Raw genomic sequence first — 22311 nt, 5'->3', positions numbered from 1 at the left:
AAGCGTGTTAGCCACCGGAGATTTATATGCTCTTGGTAACTTTAATTTAATCGACTATCACCATGTCGGTGGCGTTTGCACCTCACAGGCAGCGTGGGAAAGGTGATATAACACCCGCTGGAATTCAAAAGGTAATTCGTCTTTTTTAGCGCGTCGTAGAATGCAGGCTAGGGTAGCAGACCCTGTTAGCAGTTGAGCTAAGGGATATAGCAGTGCCCATCAGTCCAACTGTGACTAGATCAGGAACAATGTTCCAGGGTCAAAGCGCGGTGAATATGAATCTCTCCGGAGTCGGGCTGCCATGTTTTACACTGGCTCTTATGGCTGCTCACTGGAAAATTATATATATACATTTCAAATGAATGGAGGCCTGTGGGTTTTGTTAGCTGTGGACAGCTAGCAGCCAGGACGCGTCTTTTGTTAGCCAGAAACGCGCACTCACGTTTAAACAAAAACGTGGTCCATCCTTAATTTGTTTTTAATTTATGTATGAAATATCGTTACCTCTCAAAGCACTAACCACACGAAATAATTTGGTTTATCCAGTTTCACATCAAGCGTTTTCACAGCAAGTATAAATTGGAAATAAATCTCTGCATTTGCCTCTGCAGTTACTTGACGAAAACAACCAGCTAATCCAGTGTATAATGGACTTCCAGAGTAAAGGCAAAACTGCAGAGTGTTCACAGTAAGTTGAGGACATTTCTTTTAGTTGAAAACAATAGTTGTATTTCACATTGACTGTAACCTGTGTTAACCAATCTCCACCTGCCCAGGTATCAGCAGATGCTGCACAGAAATTTAGTGTATCTTGCCACGATAGCAGACTCCAATCAAAACATGCAGTCTCTCCTGCCTGCTGTGAGTATTGTTTCTTGGCGACTGTTTTGATTTGATTTATTGATTTGACCATGATTTCTATGCCCCATAAGGCACTCAATGCTGAGGTCTTGTTTATTTGTTTCATACAATAAGGATGTAGTTCAAATACCTCAATAATATGTTAGATAACAGTATTAACTCTTATTTGTTCACCTGTATCTGCTCTTTTCCTCTACAAGGTGGTCAGCTTTATGGATTTTAAACATTAAACCACTACAGAAAGTATTCAGTGTGCAGACTCCACCATGGCTGTTCAGTTTCACATAGTTCTCTCCTGTCCCACAGTGTTATCAACTGTTTGAAAATATCCAGAACCTCAGTCTTTGTCTGGATTGCCACCAAAATCAATTATTTCTTCCTTCTGTCATAATCAACATCCTCAGAAAATGTCTCCATAATCTGTCCTTTACTTTATCAATCATGCTACCCACATTTTAGACAAAAGGGACAGCCAAAAGCATGACCTTCCTGGAGGCAACAAAAGCATGCATGTCTCTTACATATGTACCAATGAATAATGAAATGCCTTTAACTGTTAGTTTAAGTAAATAATCTTGGTGATGTAGATATTTTCCCCTCTATCATAGCAGATTGTAGATGCTGATCCATCTGGGTTTTTCAGTTCATATTAAATTTTAAACAGTACTAGATTACTTTATGTATGTTTTGAGATAATGCAATTGTATTTAAAACTGCATTACTCTTAACCCTTATAAGTATGCTGTGTCTTTTGTTGCTGCTACATCAGAAGTTGGATCTCTGAATTATGATACGTAGAACAGAGATTTGGGCTTTTATCTGCTTTTTGTCATTAAGCCAATCCTTTAAGGTATCACATGCTCAGATGTGTGTTTAACCAGCTAATGTGTTATTTTGTGACTGTGTTGTTTCCCTGCAGCCACCCACTCAAAACATGCCCATGGGTCCTGGTGGGATGAACCAAAGTGGGGCCCCCCCACAGCCTCCACATGGTCACACCATGCCCACTGAGGGTATGGTCAGTGGTGGCCCTCCAGCCCCACACATGCAAAACCAGATGAATGGACAGATGCCTGGTACGTGCCCCCCTCCCTCTAACTAACCTCCCTCGTCTATCTTTCTTTTCTCTTTCCCCTTCGTCTCCTTCAGTCCCTGTCTCACTTGGGTTGCTTAGCAACACCGCTGAACTGCGAGGGAGGTTGCTTTGCTGAGGGATGATGTCACTGCTTTTGCCAGCTCTAGTGGTCGTGGGCTCCATTTGATTATGCGCTTGTTTTTTAAAGCATCACCATTTGTTTTAATGTTTGCTATGTTAACAATTTGTTTTATGAAATTAAATACTTAATTGCCAACAAGACGGCAACAAAAAGCTGAAAAATACCTTAAAATAGTGTTGTTGCTGTAAGACACTGATTGTCTACCACAAAATTACCTCTAAAAGGTCAAAGACTAGGATGCTCTATTAGAGACCAGAAAATTGTGGTATTGTGAGTTGTTCTCACACGCACTATAGTGTTTATCAGTAATACCACACTATTTTAAATTTAAAGCTAAAGTAGTAATGGTATTACTAGTACAATTTGCCAGATTGTGGTACCGTTTTACATCTTGCACGATAAAGGAGATATTTATTTAACAAAAGGTTATTAAGTCTGTTGTAATCTTAATATTATAAAGTCATTTTCTATGCATCATTGAAAAAGTTACACAGTATGTTTGAACATGACATTTAATCGGGGTATAATCTTCAGTACTTTGTGTATATATTTAATCACATTTAAATATTCCACAATAGGAATAGATGAAAAGAAAAGAAAATGCCAACCAAACTTGGTTATAGAGGTTTAGACAAATAATTACAATTTAGTATGGTTTGTTTGAATCCTGAACTTCTGGTATTTTACTTTTCATTTGAATTTAACAGGAATCAACAAACAATATGTGCCCTAAATTGTTGTTTTATATTTTTGTTTGTACAAGGGGAGTTATAAATAATTTCTTGTGTTATTTACCAGGACCTAATCACATGCCCATGCAAGGTCCAGGCCCAGGCCCCAACCAGCCCCCAAACATGCCCAGTGGCTCTATGAATATGCCCCCCAGCAGTCACGGCACGATGGGTGGTTACAATCACGCGGTCCCCTCCTCCCAGGGCATTCCAGCTCAGAGCCAAATGAACATGACCCAGGGCCAACCCATGGGGAACTACGGTCCACGGCCAAACATGAACATGCAGCCTAATCAAGGTAAAATGGATCAGCAATTTTTCCCCCCACTTGGTTATATTGATTTTTCAGTGTCTTATCACCTGCATTGCGGATGCTTGTTGCACAGCATTCACCTGCATTTGTAAACTCCACACTGTATGTGTTTTCTTTCAAGCACCAGTGTCAATGTGAGAATCTTGGTTTGATTATGTTTTCAACTTAATATTTTGTGGAGTATGTGGGAATGTGTTTGAACCGCTTTCAAATGACTATGCATAACACAAGGGTTCAATGACGATCAGCGTCAGTAGGAGTATTAGACCCTGTTAATCAAGCTAATTTCTTCTTTGTCATCTACTGTATTTTTGGTATAGATGAGCCATTTAAGGCATGACGTTATGATGCTCGTTCATCTCCCAGTCTTTAGCTTATCCATTAGTGTGTTAGTGTAACTATTACGTTTGTAGCGTTCCTTACTTTTTAATACATGGGACAGTGATAAGTATAATGTATTTTACAAATTGAATGATGTCGGTATGTTGTCTCCATGGAATGTAGTTGCATTTTTATGTCCAAAAATATTTTTTTCCCCTATAAACAGCAAATGTCTGATAACATTCCTGATAAATGGTGGTTGGCATTGAAACAACATTATATATTGAGAGGTAACTCAGTAACTCTGTTCCACAGGCCCCATGATGCACCAGCAGCCTCCTTCCCAGCAGTATAACATGCCCCCTGGTGGTGGTGGACAACACTACCAAGGGCAACAGAACCCAATGGGCATGATGGGTCAGGTCAACCAAGGGAATCATGTCATGGGTCAGAGGCCAATGCCACCCTATAGACCTCCTCAGCAAGGTATACCCGTCAGTGTGTGTCTGTTGAGTGTGCAAGTTGTGAGTGTTGTTTTTCTTCTCCCTAACCCTCCCCTCTGCATTTCTTCCTGTTCTTTCCCTAAACTTCCTCTATTTCCACTTCAGTAGTCCACAGACATCTTGATGACTTAAGATGTGATCTAGAGCCTCCAATTGAGAAAAAAAAATCAATAAGTCACCAAAAGAAAGCTTTCTAGCAAGAACTAGTGGCAAGGAATCCATCCTCCCTGCTCTCCCCCCTACACAGCCAATCCAACAACACCTTGAATCTACTTGTGTGTATGTTGTGTGTATGTGTATGTAGGACCCCCTCAGCAGTACCCAGGGCAGGAAGACTACTATGGGGACCAGTACAGTCACGCAGGACAGGGAGCCTCAGAAGGTAGGAGAACTCTCCAGTCGCTTGGAGAAAACCAAAAAAAAAAAAAAAAAAACCTGAACCCAGGAGTTGTGTTAAAACACAAATGATGCAAAGAGACTGGGACAAACGCGAATTTTCAGTTTCTTCATTATTTTCTGGGCAAGTGGCTTTGGCCTCTAAAAAAAGAATATATATATGGTTCATAATATTAGACTTTACCTATTTCCAAAAGGTCCTGCAGTCTTATTGAGTTGGCACTGGTCTTGGTTGGTGCTGTACCTGTGGGAGTGAAAGAGAAATCGGGGTCATCTGTGAGTCTTAATGGTCAAAGTCGATACAACTTGACATTGTCATCGTTCAGATTATCTAATGCCACATGTGATTTTTCATAACTACATGGCTAAATATGTGCATTTCATAATAGTGTATTCACAAACTGCAGGTACCTCTGCATGCACTACATGAACCAGACTGCCTTCATTTGCAAACGTGTGCTAGTGACATCAATTTCCCAACTTGTATTTGATTATTCTTTAAATAAGTCAATGCAGCATTATGCTTAAAAATAACAGTTGCTTTTCTTCGAGTAGATATTGTCCATTTAAGAGTTGTATAATTACATGTTATCACACAGAAGCCTCGAAGATCAATGACAAACGATTCCTTTTCTTTCTTTGTCCAATTAACATTTACTTTTTTGTCGCTTGTTTTTCCCCTGTACTGACCTTTACCTTTCAATCATTATTTTTCCCTCTTATGAAATGAACTAAAGCTCATTCTGTGTCACCATTAAAACAGTACATTGTGCATCTCTGGATTTGTTTATCATTATCTCATCCCACTGAGTCTTAAATATTTTAAATTCAAAGTAATAACACTAAATGCATTGGTTTTGTGGCTCCAAGTTGAGCTGATGTGGGTCATAATTATTCCAGTGTAGCCTGATGATCACTGGTGTGGAGCCTTATGTGAATCCCTTACAACTTTGCTATTCATTTATGTGGTCATGATAACATTGACAACGTTTCGATTATTTATCTGTATCACACTTAAAATCATCCAAATGATCACAGATAACACAGTCATGTAATACATAACCTGATGTCAGACATGTTCTCAAATGAAGATTCCTTTCTTTTTCCACAACCATCTCCAATGCTGCTTTGTATGATTTGCTATTGGATTAGTATTGGTTATAATAATACTTTTCTTACTAGTATTTCGTTTGACAGTGCAATCATTTTTAGGTTTTAATGTATAAAGGGTTCCCTCCCACGGTCATAAAATTCCTGGAAAAGGTTTTGAAATTAGAAAAAAACATGCCTGGAAACGGTTTGGAATTAAGTGAACGTTTTGGGAGTAAAATTCAAGCTCAATGTGATATCAAATATGCTGCATGAGATGTCACCAACTTGTGTCACATGATACACATAGTTGTATTTAACGTTGCGATTTTACACACACGGAGTAAAGACGCAGGGTTGTGTTCAAAGCATTTGATCAGCACTTACTGTGATGTAAACGCGTTATGGTCACATGAGAATTACAACTGAACCTAGCAAGCTCCAACAACCTCATTACTGTGCCCTCGGACACTGCCATATCTTTTTGGCTAGTGATACAGACATTTAAATCAAGATATTTCCTACCATTAGAAAGAGTCTTGTTCGCTTTCGCTGCTGATTTCCTCATCCTGTTGCTCACATTACCTGCTGTTGCCCCTTGAAGGTAACGCCCAGTATGGCCAACAGCAGGAAGCATACCAGCAAGGCCCTCCACAGCAGCAGGGCTACCCTCCTCAGCAGCAGTACCCAGGTCAACAGGGCTACCCACCACAGCAGCAGGGTTACGGTGAGTTCTCAAAGCAAATAGGAACACGACGCATACTATATTAGTCCTGTGGGTGGCGTCATCTGCTCTCATGGGCTTTCTTTTAACTGCTGAATGATAGTTCTTCCAGAGTGATTTACTGGATCCTGCCACCTGTAACTGTGCCAAATGCAGTGCTGTTGATGGGTTTTCAGTGTAGCGAGTCCCAGGATAGACAGGTGGTGGTATGGATCCCTGGGAAAATGAATGTCTCCAATAAAATGATAAATGCTTTAAAAATGTAGTGTAAACTGTCGGTGCTGGTATGGTACCATTATGGTTATAATGTATAACCTTGGAGGTTTTGTTTTCATCAGCATGGGTTTATCTTCCCTACTTCCTCACTGATGACAACAAATAACCGCCAATATTTCAAATTATTTACATATATCTCAGTTAAAATCACGGATTTGAACTAAATTTGCTCTGTGTATACAGGATCAGACACCTTACCAGTTTCCTCCGAATCTGATCCAGATAACAGATTTGTCTGCAATTTAGATTTAACATGGCAAGTCCCCACTGACATTCCCTGTATGCGTGTGTGCACAAGAGCGCACGGGGAAGAGAGGGACACAGCGGATTAAAATGAGGCGTCGTAATACGAAGTTTGTTCTCTCAACTCATCAGTTGGTCCACCTCGTGTCGTCTTCAACAGGCTGCCACGGTGAAGTGTATGTTGAAAAAGTCCAGCACAATCTTCATGGAAAGATGGGGTGGGTCCCTGGGATGCATAGATAGTGAGTTTAATGTGTCCTTTAAGAATTTAATGCGTCTGGGATGCCGGTCGCTTACCTTGCAACATCACTGCAAATGCACGTCTGGATGTCATCAAGCACAAGGAATTTAAGGGCTGCCTTAATGAATATTTAGGGAATAGGAGCTGGGTGGAAGAAAGAAATTAATCAGTATGGTGACTGGCATCCCATTAGCATTTCTCCAGGTGATTCAGTCTGACACAACCAAGTGTCTTGAGAGAGAAGTTCTGGCTGATGAGCAGTGACATTCAGCGTGTATGTCAACTACCAGCCAAATGTTGTTGTTTTTTTGTTTTTTTTTACTCGAATGGAATTTGGACTAGTATCTGCCAATAGTAGGTGGCAATAAATTACAGTTCTTTATTAATGGCTTAGTACTTATGACTTGAAACATTTTGAGACTGCAGTCCCCATAGTATTGATGGGTCAAATGATAAACATTTGTCTCCCTTTTGCTATATTACATTGATACATTCAGAGTTGGAATCAATACCTTCAAAAACAAAAGTCAATAACTTGTGATATTGACCAGGGTGGGAATCGTATGGTAACTTGCGATGTTTGATGCTATTTATTCACAACATAGAGAACAGTGAGAACAGAGAAAAGTGCATAAAGTTGATGTTTTGAACATGGACGGAGCTTCTCTTGACGTAGATTTCTCTGCCCTTATCCCGCTGTAAACTCCCTCTTCTTCGGCCGGGTAACTTATCGATGCAAGGAGACATGAAGTAGTGACGCCCAGCGAGTGAAACTGACAGGGACTGTTTACATTAGAGCACCTTAATTTGTTACTTAAAATATCAATATTTGTCCCGGCATATCGATTATCTTATTGCACGAGAAAGGACGACAATGTATCACCAAATCGATATTTAGACCCCACCTCCATTGTTCAATGATGGACTGGTGTCAACGTAAGCAGTGCTTGCGATACCCTTTTTAATTCTAACTCTTCAGAGAAGAGCATCGTGATGTTGCCAAGAGACATAGCATCTTGTCTGGAATCTTCTGCTGCTCAGAAATGGCTGTTTTGATTTATATAACTTAATATTGCAGTCGAAAATGTATAGACAGACGCATGCAGGGCTGAAAATGTTCTGCAGTTAAAAGGCGTATCCTATTCTTATGATCACCATATAATTTTGTACCTATGCAATTGGTTTTAATTATTTTTCTTTATCTGAGAAATGTTACCCAATTAACTTTACTCTTACTTGAGTCCATTTTTTCAGTACCCTTTTCAACCTCAGTAAAGGTATATTTGATGAAGTGCAGAATGGGTAGAAAAATGTTTGACTCGGAGCACGAGTACAGTAATTGCGGCTCCTTAGGCTTCTGTTTTTCTTCATCCTGTTTTTCACTAGAACTTTCCATCACTCATCCTCTGTCTGAGCCCGAGCTCATGTCAGTAATGAGCTAGCAGAGAGGCAGAGGCTGTGAGGTGAAATCCCTCCGGCGCACACACACACACACACACACATAAATGCTTTCTTCTGCAGGTTCCCACCAGCTAATGCACAACATTGTATGGCATTATGAGCACATAACAATGTAGCGTGGGCCTCATTTGACTCAAGCCACTGTCGAGCCTGACTATGGATGGCTGCAGCATATGAGGGCTTCGCTATTTTAATGAAGCCTGCTTCTCTAATGAAGACGAACAGAATCTCCTTGATATTTTTCTAACATTCAGTACGTTTACATCACATTAGAAAAAAGAAAATTATACATGTGTGTATGTATGTTTATATACACACAAAAGAGAGAAAAAATAAAGGTGATCATGTCAGTCAGACGAAGATTGTACCAAAATGAAGTTCAACGAATACACTGATGTATTGTGATATTATTACTGCATGTATATATAGGACTGGACACTTATTTAGCAGATTTTCTTGACTATTTAACAAATGTGTTAAGTTTTACTTACATCTGTCGCGCAGGCCTGATTTTACAATGTGCTCTCAATGTTTGTCATAGGTCCCTCCCAAAATGCCCCTGGACAGTATCCCAACTATCCTCAGGGGCAGGGACAACAGTATGGGGGCTATCGCCCCCCACAACCCGGACCCCCACAAGGCCAACAGCAACGCCCTTACGGTTATGACCAAGTGAGTAAACCCGCAATACAGGACGGTCACAGAGACTTGTCTATGCATCGGCCTTAATTTGTCCCTTTTTTAATTATGATTATTGCCAGATTTAGTTGTGTGTATATATTGTGTAGATCTCAGTGAGACCAGACATGAATGTCAGTGAAGTTATAAGGTAAAACATTAAAAGGTACAATTCTGTGCATGCTATCATCATATTGGGGTTGAGAAGAGTGTATTTATTAGTAGAGTGTATGTGTCACTTGTTAACCTGAGTCTTAGTTACATGTCCCGGCTAATGTGGTATGCCATTCCAGTGAAATATGAGGGCTTGAAGAGGATTCTTCCTTAAACTTAATGCAGACTGCTCTAGTGTTTAAGAGGAGACCTATTTGTTGCCCTGTATTTCCTGTGGTCTTATGTGGGGACCACAGCTACTCTTTGATATCTTTATCTTTGAATATTCAGGGGCACATGAGGAAATAAAGACCCGGGGATTTGAACCCCTGACTAGCTCTGTAAGAAGCAAAGGTAATGGTTGCTGTGAAGACCTCAACGTCCAATCTAGACGTTTGACCACCTAGCCTTAATTTGAATATGTTATGTTTCTTCTGTCTATTTTGTCTCTATCTCTCTTCCTTTTTGTTTCTTTTCTCTCTCTCTTTCTTTTTTTTTCTTTTTTTTTTTTAATTAACCAGGGGTCGAATTGTACGTCATGAGGTCCAGAAACACAGCATGCATCATCTGCAGTGAGACAGCCAAAAGCTTGCCTGCTTTGGCCGCGTCCTTAATCTCTGCAATTTTACACTGGTTTTAATGACATTTTTGCCTATGACAATGAAGCTCTCAGTTATTTATATATATATATTTGAAGATGTTATGTATGTATGAGAATTGTCAAATCATAGACTGTTTCCAAATTTGTTTCCACTGTATTTTTCCATTGATTCCAAATTCATACTTCGACCCCTGTTTAGAATTACATGTGTTACTGTTGCTCTTGCATTCAATTTGTATCACTTAAGGCTATTATCAAAATGCAATATTGTCCTCAGCCATGCTGCTGCTGAAGCCTGAGGTTATCAAGTTAGAATTTAGAGCTCATAAGTTGAGGCCATACTGCCACCTGCTGGTCAACACCAGTCAATGCAGCATAAATCAAGGTTTGCAGTATGGTATGGTTGAAACCACAGCTGTTTTTTTTATTCAGTCTTGCTTATTTAAAATTGCTTTTACACTGAGTAACATGCGTCTGTTACGTTCTCTCCACAGGGCCAGTATGGAAATTACCAGCAATGAGAGAAGGTCACAGCGACCCACACAACTCTGCTCTAATCTGTGTGAGCGTTGACCTCTTTGTCAATTGCTCCGCAGAAATAAATGATGGTTGCAGCTCACTGAGATTCTCTCAGACACAAACACACAACACTCAAAAGAAAAAAAAAAAAAAATCAACGTATAAGTCCCCCATCTCCCCCTCTCTTTAGGCTTTTATCCTCACTTGTAAAATATTTTCTGTTAATTCATGTACATTGACTCTGTCAAAAGTCCTCTGGTCCAGTATCTCTCAAAGCAGCAATGCCTTAAAAAAATGGGACTGCCTTATCCTTCAGCATTGCAGATTGTTCAACAAGCTAACATTTTTTTTTTTTGAGTATCAAAGATTATGTCAAATGTACAGTTTAAACCCATTCTGGTGCATTGTTTCTGTCATCGAGCTCCCTGTTCATAAGAAGCAATAATGCCAGCAGTAGGGAAATGTGTAGGGCCTTGGATGTGAAAAAATGCACCGAACAAACTTCCTGCTAGGCCATGGTACATGTCTTGATGTATGTGATGGTGTAAAAATATATTTTATGCTTTTTAGACCAAGCTAACTTTCTATAAAACATCAGAAACTAGTACTAAAGCTGTGTTGTTTATTTCATGAAGCGTAATTTGTCAGTGTTTTTTATGATGTTTATCGATGTTCCCATCCAGCACATATTGTTTTTGAATTATTAATTTTTTTGTATTGAAATGTATAACTCGACTAGGATTTGGTAAATCAGTGATGGGCACTGTACAACATTTTTGTGTGAAAAGAAAAATGACATGCTGGCTGACTGCAGAGCAGGTGTCGGAGAATGTTTAGTCTGGAAATGTGTAACAGTTGCTTCTATACTGTTTTGAGTTTTTCTTTCTTTAGACGGTGAAAAACAATATCAAATTGCGATCATAAGTAGATTTTTAAACCACATGACCTGACAGAATAATGCTCGTCTGTCTTCACTTAATGTATGTGCTCAGAGAAGTGATATGTAGCAAATGCCACTGCAAAATGTAAGATAATACGCTGGAGCCTTTTCTTTTTACTGTACAAGCACCTCGGTCTTGTCCCTTGACTGCAAATTTTGGTGAATAGGAAAGATGAAATGAATGACGATTAGTTAATTTTGTTAGTTTTGACGATGCTGGAATCCCCTCTCCCGTTTGAATAAATGTCTAAGTTGATGTCATTCGAATAGTGTTGTGTGTGTGTGTGTGTGAATAATAAAGATTGTTACTGTCAAATATGTAACATAAGATGTGAAAAATACTGTTCTGAAAAGGATTCTTAATTTCACAGTAAAACAAACTGGTTGTGCAGTTTTCTATCACTAGCTTGATATCCGTTTTTATGGTGCATACTTCATGTATCCCATATGTACAGCAGCAAAAAGACGAGGATTCCCACGTCCTCTGGTATTGTTTATATATCGCTGTTTTAATATTTTGCATTTTTCCACCCCCATCCAAATGGTGGTCACATTTGTGTCATGTCATATAACTGTACATTAAAATAAATTGGAAGAATCTTTAATACATTTTGACTTTGTTATTTGTAGTTGTTCGACCTTGTTCTGAGACGCCGCTGCTCGGACTGATCATCATACATTACGAGGACAACATAAACACGACGTGCACTATCGGTGCTGTCACGATGTGACAGTATGATCTAATTGTTGTGTCTTCATCTGCCGTCTAGTAGTCCGTTTCCAACTGATAATGACCCTGCCCTGCTCAGCAGCGTGTCTGCTTTGTCCAGATGCATCCAGAGAGGTCCAGAACACATTTACACCCAAAATTACCTTCCTTGTCCCTCTCTCCCTTTCTGCTCCCTCCAGAGAGGGAGAGGGACTACCTGTCACATTGGGGGGAGTGACACAGATGGTACGCCAGATGTGTGGCCAAAGCATGTGATGGGAGAGTGCTGCTGGTGTTAAGAGGGCCACAGACTGCTTGTGTTGCCCTGGTGCCAATAATAAGTGTCGGTGAGTGCAAATGTGGGAGAGTGCAGCAGGCTTGAAGTGCTTGAAGAAAACGAAGGTAGTGTAAAGTTTCTGAGTGTACCTATAAAATCTCTGTGTATATTTGTGTATACTGCTCAGGTTTAGTGGCATCTCCTAGTCGCCCCACCATCCTGCTGCTCCACAGCTGGCCGCCCCACCCTTCCCAGCTGCCACTGGGGCTCCCCCTGGCCCCTCTGCTTGGCAGAGCTGGCGTTTTGGGCGCTCCCCCACCAGTCCTCCCTGGCAGCTGCTGCCCTCAGCTGTGCTCTCGCAGACGGTATTGGGGTCGGACAAAGTCACTCCTCCTGTGACTGTGTCTGGGGCCGTCGGGGGAGGATGGAGAGGTGGCAAGGAGACTCTTACCTCCAATGTAAGATCTCCTTTAAAAATGCTTGTGAATTTAAATTGATGAGCACTGATGTAGCAGAGAGTTCCGGTTGAGTGTAAATACATCTGTGGGAGTTAATTAATGCTACGTAACTCAATATTAAGAAGTGTATATAGGCCTTCACAGATATGACAGCTGTGGAGTTCTAAATGAGTTATCAAGACGGCTTACAGAAGAGCATCGTTCCATGCATGTTCTATGGTGCTGAGACAAATAGTGTGAAAAAAAGTGGCAGCATCATTTAAGGATGATTATCTTTTTCAATATTTTGATAATTATAATTCAGGGCACCTTTCAGAGGAGGCTCCTAAGCACTGAGGGGAAAATGACATTGTGATCATAGCTGGCAGGCAAGATGTGATATCTCTTCCTCTCTCTCTCTCTCTCTCTCTCTCTCTCTCTCTCTCTCTCTCTCACTAACTCTCCCTTTCACTCTCTCATACCCACACTCTCAGTGTGACAGAAAGTCTATGGGGAGGTATAAGAGGTAGTTATGGGGGGAATGCAGCAGCCTCCACAGTTTAATTGGAGATGTGTCACACTAAATAAATGGTGCAAAAACAAGCGCTGACTGGAGGCTTGAGGGAGGGGCCCTGGGGATGCAGCCTGTTTTATTGGGCAGGAGCTTTGCACCGCTCCGGGGTGAAACGGGGCTATGCACTGCTGAGATACCCTCCAACCACCAAACCACCAGGCCTTCCAAAGACTACTGTGGGGGAAAAGACAAAGGCATTAATTCTCCTCCGCAGAAAATCATCATATCGGTGCTGAGGAGAAAGTGTCTGTGAACTTGGTAACCCGATTGTTCCTCCACTAATAAAGGGCACGTCATTGTCCTCATCTACAATTTCAATTCCTGCACGCCTGGCGAGCAAATCCATTATTGTAAAATCTTGAATAAGTGCCGTGTGCCTCACTTGCTCTCAGATCGTATGTGTGTCAATTTATGTTTGGAGAGGATGCCAGCCAACAGCCTCCAGCCAATCTTATCTCCCTGTGTAATCTATACATGACCTCCAAGGTACCAGGAAAAAAAACGTGTTTTTCCAATATTCCATCAATGTTGATATAGTTATTTGTTGTTCGTCTTTGAGCACGCACATGCGCACAAACCTCGGATTCCAGAGTTCACGGCATGAGTTTTGATTTACCTCTACAGTGTGCCGCAGTAATTGGATGTGACACCATTCTCTGTGCTCTCCCTGGGGGATATAACAGGAATCTGACTATTATGGCCCCAGTCATGAATATGTCACGACAGCTGCAAACAAAGGCCTGTGATTTGGATAAGACTCCTCTGTATGTTGTCTCTGTGCTGATATACGAGATAAATGCTATAGGGGCAAACAAGTTTTCAGAAAAGCAATTTGCGGTGTTTACAAAGCATGATTAATTGCCATTGTTTGGTTAAAAAAAAAAAAAAAAGGAAAAAAAAGCACAGAAGAGAGGATGCTCACCATTACATGTTCATCATTATGCCTCCAAGATATATGCAGATATTTGTGAAAGCTATTACATCTAGTTTCAAAACAAGTGTAAAAAAAAATGTTTTTTGGACCTCAAATACACAAACAGGATGATCCCCTAGAAAGACGTTGTTTTAGCATGCATCTGATGTGCAGTGCTTTGTTTAAATCCCATCGTTTGTTGAAGGTTTAGCCATCAAATCAAATTGAGTGTGCTGTTTTCTATGTCTTCTAGCCTCATAAAAAGTAGTCTCTGGGTGAAATAGCAGGTATGCTGATATCAGTCGTCCCACAGCCTGCATAATTGCAGTAATTTGCTTTCCCTTTGGGTAATCTGTAAACATGGCTGTTTTGATGTTTTTGGCATCCTCCATTGGCTGAGCTCTCTACTCCTCCAGTGGAGCCCCCATCCCAGCCCAGGGTGACACAAATAGATCCTTCCCCAGAAGGTGCACGTAGTTCCACATGGGCACAATCAATACAGCCCAGTCATCACTGAAACTGTGGCAGTATTAAAAGCACCCCGTGAGCTGGTTCTCACCATGCCGGTGTTTTAGGGAAATAAAGCTATTGATCCTCCAGGGCCACTGGCAGAGCATTAACCTGGGCCTACAAATTAGAACGTGCTCATCTGAGCACATCTGCCCGCAATGTTCCCAAAAAGCCAGTCCCAGTGAGAGAAAAGGAAGGCTGTGAGGCCTGCTGCTTCCAGTGATGAGTAGAGCGCTACTTGACGCCAGTGTCGGAGCGGGAGAGGCGTCTGGATGCCCAGGGCTTCCATTAGAGGCCCAGGATGGTGGCATGGGTCGATGTGGTCATGTTTGGTTGGGGGTATTCCATCTCAGATCAGTGTGGTTCCTTCCCTCTGATGTAGAGAGTGAAGGGGCTGACCCACAGTAAACCTGAGCTCCTGACTGGAAGGACAATGAGTGAAAGGGCGACTTGTTCCAGCAGAGTCAAAGATGTTGCCTCTTTTATTCAATATTATATCAAATACCAGCCTTTTCTTCCTTTTTTTTTTTTTTTTTTTTTTGCAATATATTTTCAGTACAACTTCGACATTTTCTCAATGTTAATGCAGATTCGTTGTAAATCATACAGCAAACTATTTTATTTTATACCCGTGTATGAATTATTTGAAACACATCTATTGGATTTACTATAACAGTGAGATGCAATTTTCCATTTGGAGAGTTTAATGTCTCAAACAGCTGAAAACGACACTTTACAGACTCTGCGGAAACACAAATGGGCAATGAGGTGCACAAATATTGGATTGTAAAGACCTACTTGTTGTTATTCCTTTATTGTAACCACATCTACCTCAGCTGTATGATGCGTGACAGGCTCCTTGAATAGTGTGGGTAAAAGGGATATGTAAAATGTGTACAGCAGCGTCCTTCAACATTTAAAATGGCCACTGTAATCCCCGTTCAAAACCCATGAAGAGCATGGGTTACCACCCACAGATAGTTTCCAAAACACAGAAACAAGGAGCTGCTGCGCTTAAAACCCAGTGTTACAATAATGTGTTCCTGCACATCCACGTACATAACTGTCTCACCATCTGTTCTTTTTTAATAAACATTCAACTTATGTGATTCATTTTTGCGTGAAAGCAACAGGCGGAGATTGAAAGTGAGAGTGTGCCTGCAGCAGCGACAGCAGAGACACAGCAGCGGAGAATTGTCACACGAAGAGGACAGACAACAAACGCGACAGGAAAGAGTTGTAAAAGAGTTGTAAAAGCGTTCAATTTGTTAACTATCTACCAACAATTGCGTTGGCTTTGCTATCTTCAACCGTTTTTGCTTCTTTCCTTGTCATTCAGTCAAATATTTTAGCAAATTTCCACTGCAGACCCGTTTTGCTTCTCTTCTGGTTGAGACATTTTTGAGGAGGGTAGTGAGGCTTTTTAGGTTATGTGGTTAATTCATACAAGTTGCAATATTTGGTGGTGGGTGGTGCATGTTGTGAATACTTTAGCCATACCATTGTTATCAGAGAAGCTAGTACTCAAATTTAACCTGATCCATGGAATCGATATAACACATTTCTTCCATACAGCACTATTTAGTGTACTTTTTATCAGCTTTATTTCACCATATTTTAGTGTCCTGGTCCTGGATGCAGCATGGCTATTCCATAATCATTCCAAATTTGCATAATTGGTGTTTTGTGACCAAGAGAAATCATTATTACAATAATAACACTTTTCACCAGCTACGCTCACACAGACAGACAGCGATGCTCTGGAAACTTTCCCTCTTTTTCTCAGCCTGCCCTAACAGTGGGAAGCTTGGAAGTTCTTTGCCCCAGTTCTCCATGTCCTTGAGAGTTGTGCCTTCGGGCCGGGGCTGGTGGGGTCCCGCCGAGCACAATGTGTGCTTCTCACTCAGGCTCCCGCTGTCCTCCGCTGCCCCTGCATGGCTCTGGAGAGTTGCCAAGCTCTGAGGGGTTGTCCGTGCGGGTGGGGGAGCGTAGATGTTACCACGGAACTGCTCCAAACATCTCACTTCCTTTCCCCATGACAGTCGACCGGATATAAATCACTTCCCCGGATTGGCTGACTACAATGGGATGCTCGGGAAGATGTTGTTATGGATAATCAGACTAATTGCAATAAACAGTGTGAAGTGATGTGCAAATGAGTGAGGATCCTGTTTTTCCACATTCTGCTCTTTTTGTTTTTTGCAAAGGTTGAACCATAGGGTGGACTGTGTGATGCCAACTCAGTCGAGTCAACAAAAGCGTAAGTTGTACTGCATGAACCACAAGGAAAATGTGGTGTGTGTGTGTGTGTGTGTTTTCTTAAAACATTATTCAGCAACTTAATTCACTATTCACTACAGTTATAAGAAAGGCAGTTATAGGAGATGAGCATAATCTGTAGCTTTATGTGCTTGACAAATCTCTTTCTACATATTTTATTCAGTACATATGCATTGTTTTTCTCTCTTTTTGCAATTATTATGGATATTGGCCGAGAGCAAAGATAAAGATCCATTTTCTAATATTTTGTCCTTGGATTGAGCACTCAGGGAATTCACTCCCCTTCTTCTCTCTCCTTTCCCTGGCTAAGGCATGGGGAATTGGTGGGATGAGAGGCTATTCCCTAAATAGCCCATGGCAAGAGGTATCCTGATTAGCATGCTGCCTGCTCTCTGGCAGCAGTCCTCCAGGCCACCAGCGCTATCACTTACGTGCTGTTTGTATTTGTAGTTGATAGTGTGTGCTGTTATAATTGGAATGAGCTCAGGAACCTCGTTTGCTTTTGATCCGCTGCCAGCCACTCAGAGTGCTACTGGGCCACAGCTCTCACCTCAACACTCCCAGTGGATTATGGGAAACTGCAACGCTTATGTTCTAAAAAGCGCCTGACAGCATCTCACTCAAGGTCGAACAATACAATGGTAAGTGTGGGGAGTAGAACAAAAAAAAAAAAAAAAAGAGAGAGAGAGATGGAGGAAAAAGTTAAACAGATATTTGATGTGAGGTATTTTGGATTTGTGAAAGCGAAATGGAAATATTGAAAGTAATTGTATGATTGTTTGGAGTTTAGTTTCAATGACACGCAAGGATATGTGGAATAATAACTCTGAGATGACTTCATCGTTGCTATTATTTCATCACGTGTAAACATGCGGACATTGCAGCCACACACAGACACACAACAGGCCGTGTGTGTAGCAGACGTGAGGGATTGTAACTGTTATGTTACAATAATTTTATGACATCTGTGTAGCTGCTGGCAAATACTTAATAATAATATAATATTATTATAATAATAATAATAATAATAATAATAATAATAAAATCAACATAACAAAAGAAAAATTGATATTTTTCATTGAGGGATTTTCAATAGCACTCAAAGGAAACGAACATGCAACTGGTGTCACATTACAGAATAAGACGCTCTGTATCAGTGACAAATGCGTTGTGTTTTCTTTTGACTGCTTCACAATAAAATGGCGACTCTGCCTCGATGCCTTTATTGTGAAGCAGCGGCAGTCGGACGTAATGCAATGAACGAGCGGTAACTTAACACAGGTTTTGCAGCTGTGGGAGCAGCAGCAACACTGGCTGATATGATTAAATGTGTAAACGGCAACAGCGGATTACATGCAGCATATAGTTTCCTGTGAATCCCTTGTGCGGTCATTTGAAATCAGCACAGGAAGGTGGCCCACAAACATTTACAATAAAGAAATGACTGAATGATTGTTGCTAAAATGCAGCAATTTTTTTTCCCAAGAACATTTTTTATTGGGCTCAAAACGTTTCCCAGTGAGTGTGTGAGCAATCAAAAATTCATTTGAATAATTATTATGTTGCTTTCCCCACTGTCATATGTTCAAATTACATCAGTGAAAGTCTGTTCTGTGTCTGTCCTCTGAAAACGTCCTAAAACAGGCATCACTCAAGTTCGTGGACCTGATCCAAAACCTACGATGTCAGATGTGAAGACAATTGTGGACGCGCGTGGTTCATTTGCTTTTCACTCTGTGACATTTTCCATAATTCCACCTGCTGGCTCAGCACTTTTCCAGAGTAAAACAACTCCAGAGACTTATGGGGGTTTGATGCTCCCTCGCTGCCAAATGCCAGCAGGCCAGTGAAAAAGGGGGATCTGAAACTCCTAAGCTCAATATTTAATCAAGCACTGGGTTACATTTGCTGTTTGATTAGAGACTTGCACCTCCCTGAGTCTGTGATTGCTTTGAAAATATTTGTCCAAAAAATTAAGGCTCACCTGTGTGTTCTGTGCACTTTTTTAAAAACTGTACCGCATCACTTTTCGAAAAACAAACGTCTTCTAGATTCAAATTATCGTCAAATTAGTCCACACAGTTTTGATTAAGCCGATCCACTCCACACAGCTCTCTTTTCACTCTGCGCACAGATTTGTTTTTTACGTCAAGACAGACGGAGGAAACAGCAACACTGTGCTAGAAAAAGCCCCGTGGCTGCAAACAGGTTGGACTATGCCTGAAAACACAGAGAAGCGCACATTAAAATGCTCAGACGTGAGTTCTCCTGCTCAAAACACCCGGTCCTTCAGCATTTTGACGAGATAACCTGTGTTCAAAGGAAAGACACAACATACAAACAACGTTACATCATATTGCTTCACAAAAAAACAAAAGAAAGGCATGACATCACCAAAACTGCATCTGATGTTTTGTCATAGAGGGCACTAAAATCTTGTCGTTTCTTTCCTCTTTCCTGGTTTTGTCTCACTTTCTGTGACCATTTTTATTATTATTAATGCTTTCTTTTGTCCTGTGCAGAATCCTCATTATTACGCATGTTTCTTTTTTTTTCTTTTTTTTGACCATAAGTCCATCTTGTCGCAGCATAATCACCCAGGACTGCAGCGAGTCACCTGAGAATAACCCTGATGAGCTTGTTCCAGGAGGGCATTACCACTGGTTAAGTACAAACACCTGCTAAAATATTGGCAATTAGGACATAATTAGCTGCTAATGTATTTCTAATCCAAAGCGGGCCATAGATTTGTCTTTTTTTGCGTAGACTCCCATTTTTAATGTTCTCTGTTGTTATTGTTTTCCTCAGGTATTTGTATCCCGAGAACATTGACTAAGTGCCCTAGTTCATCATATGCAAATGACTTATTAATTACACATGCATTATGCCCGTATTCAGAAGACATCAAAGGGCCTGCAAGTCTTCAGATGGTCCCCCTCTGTACCACACTCAGGTTACAAATGCCTGTGTGTGCACTTTCCTGCGTGCCTCTTTTAGGCAGAATAACTACATCCTCAATGAAAAAAAAAAATTCACAGGAACCTCTTTCTTCTTGCCTCCTAATATTTGAGAAGCACCTCCGGTGGTCTTTGATTGTTTGGCAACCACAAATTGCAGATAATCATTTGAGCCTCGATTACATAGCATTATTAGAAAGTGGGGCGACTGTAAGTGTATCTTTGTAGCAAAGCCAAAGCAATATTTGCTTTACTAAAGGAGAAATCTCTATATATCGTCTGCCTAACTTGTCCCAAATCCTTACATTCATCAGCTCCCTGATCACCATAATGCCAGTGTGGTATCAATTCTTCAGCCATGAGCTTCGGACATTTCTGCTCCCCGTGTCGACATGTTTGTTCTGTCTATAACTCCCATGTGAGTTCTCGGTTAACAGCCCATACAGCTGGTGTCAGAGTGTGATTTATACATCCTATAATGCCTTACATTGATTAGCAATAGAGCTCTAATGGGGTTGGATGCCTGCTCTCATGCTCACGCTATAAGAATTGCATACACCACGCCCTCATATAGTGCTTTTGTAGCGTATATCATTATATATTTCTGTTCTGCATGGAAATCACTGATGCGACCTGTCCAATGAGATGGATAGGTTTGCAGACACGCAGTAGTTGCTGTGTGCAATCGCTGCAAAATAGAGCCGCCGGTCCTCTTATCAGTCTCTGGTGGTCTACTCTGACTGGGTGCTGCTAGCATAATTAGCACAGCACTCTCTTTGATGATAAAACGTGTAATGGAGCGTCCCTCCCCTCCCCTGCCTACCCGAATTTAACGTTGTTTATTGATCTAATTAAAATATTTCAGTTTTACTTGGCATTAATAATTAATTTAATTGTGCCGTTTTAGTTATGAGAGGAACTTTTGATTACAGATGCTGAATAAGATGCTGCATGAGTGTACGCTGATTTTAAGAACACACACACACACACACATATGCATATACGTTGTTATTACATATGGAGGCTTAGTGGTAACATTTAAGTCACTGTAGATACTGCAATATTACACACATGCTGTGTGTTATTGATATTAACGTGGTGCAGTGTTCCCTCCACTTGTATGGGAGCATGTAGTGCTTTAGTGTACATCAAAGCCACCAGGTGGGGCTGATTCTTTCACACATGACTCCCATGTTTCTGTTGAGAAGCTCAACAGAGAATGCATAAGTGAAGTGTTTTTGTGGCATTTTTGTATGGCGCCCCCAAAACTATCATTTCTCATTAGGAGACCAAACTGTTTGCGGTTGTCCTCATTACTAAAAAGGTAGAGCTCAACCCCCCAAAGGTAACTTCATCAACACCGCAGACAAATCTATCTTAGGTGCTCTATTTATATTTCTGACTCACTGCCACAAAGATTTATTCTGCACTCCTGTCAATCCATCTCTCTAATGGGCAATGGCATCCTTTTTTGTTTGGAATGGCTGGTGTGTGTGTGTGTGTGTGTGTGTGTGTGTGTGTGCGGGCACATTTTTTAGCACCAGGATTTCTTCTTGTCAGATATGCACACAAAAACAAGAACCTCGAAGTCAAAGAGCCCGTCTCCTCTCTAAAGAGAGTCATCTTTAGATAGAGAGCTCAGATGTCATGTAATTAAGATGATAAAAAAAAAAAAACCCATTTGCACTTCCATGGGTTATTAATGTGGACTAATGATGCTCAGATCAACTATAAGATGTATGCTAGTTATGGGGTTAATCTCCCCATTCTCACAAAAGCCATAAAGATAAACATTTTTTACGCAGAAATAGGCTCATGCAAATCCCCTGAGAACTGCATCCCAACTTCATAGGAAAGTTTGAATGGCCAAAAATAAAACTACTGTGCAGCGCAGACTTTACATGCTCCAAAGTCTTAAAACATTGCCAGAAAAATAAGCAATTAAAATGTAGATTTTAGCCTCCATTAATACATATATTGCATATTGACATAATGTGCACATACACATGTATATGCAACAACACAAGGGATTAATGTATAGATGGTATGCAATCATACATAACTCAAGAAATTCAAAATCTTGAGTATGATGTATTTTTAATTTATAAAGTATAACTAATGCAAGTGCAGTTGCTGATTTCTAAGCCCCTGTAGGTATATTTTCTAGATTTATACACAATTTTTATATTGATAAAGCACAAATCCACTATATTTTAAGAAATGATGCATTATATCATACTTGAGCTATAAAAAGCACACTTTATATGTATCTATATTTATTAATATTTCTATTTTAGTCTTTTATAAGTATGTTTTCAAAAGGCTTCATCAGTGCAAGACATCAGATAACTACGTATTACATTAGGGGGATCGTATATATACAGCTA

At 40.6% G+C, this 22311-nt stretch overlaps 2 protein-coding genes across 4 annotated transcripts in view; both read left to right on the top strand.

Moving 5' to 3' along the window:
* Position 1: 1 nt before the first annotated feature.
* ss18 (SS18 subunit of BAF chromatin remodeling complex) lies at positions 2 to 11876 on the top strand. Of its 3 annotated transcripts, none has more exons than XM_083890351.1 (10): positions 2 to 131; positions 612 to 688; positions 777 to 861; positions 1781 to 1937; positions 2877 to 3107; positions 3759 to 3929; positions 4251 to 4328; positions 6036 to 6158; positions 8918 to 9048; positions 10303 to 11876. In XM_083890351.1, exons 1-10 carry the CDS (start codon positions 63 to 65, stop codon positions 10327 to 10329), a joined length of 1149 nt encoding a protein of 382 aa, XP_083746477.1. In that variant the 5' UTR covers positions 2 to 62; the 3' UTR covers positions 10330 to 11876. The 3 variants fall into 3 exon arrangements, with proteins under 3 accessions (XP_083746477.1, XP_083746478.1, XP_083746479.1); XM_083890352.1 differs by lacking the exon at positions 10303 to 11876 and adding an exon at positions 9499 to 9562; XM_083890353.1 differs by lacking the exon at positions 4251 to 4328.
* Positions 11877 to 12333: 457 nt separating this feature from the next.
* Positions 12334 to 22311, top strand: part of LOC310927292 (zinc finger protein 521-like) — a gene marked incomplete at both ends in the record, with an annotated part of 58562 nt that continues 48584 nt past the window's right edge. Inside the window, 2 exons of the mRNA XM_083889586.1 lie at positions 12334 to 12378; positions 12487 to 12711. Of these exons, the coding sequence (XP_083745712.1) occupies positions 12334 to 12378; positions 12487 to 12711 (270 nt within the window). The remainder of the gene's footprint in view (positions 12379 to 12486; positions 12712 to 22311) is intronic.

Source organism: Microchirus variegatus, assembly GCF_963457635.1.
Source record: "Microchirus variegatus genome assembly, chromosome: 5".
Classification (NCBI taxonomy): Eukaryota; Metazoa; Chordata; class Actinopteri; order Pleuronectiformes; family Soleidae; genus Microchirus; species Microchirus variegatus.
This window is presented reverse-complemented; position numbering and strand designations above follow the sequence as displayed.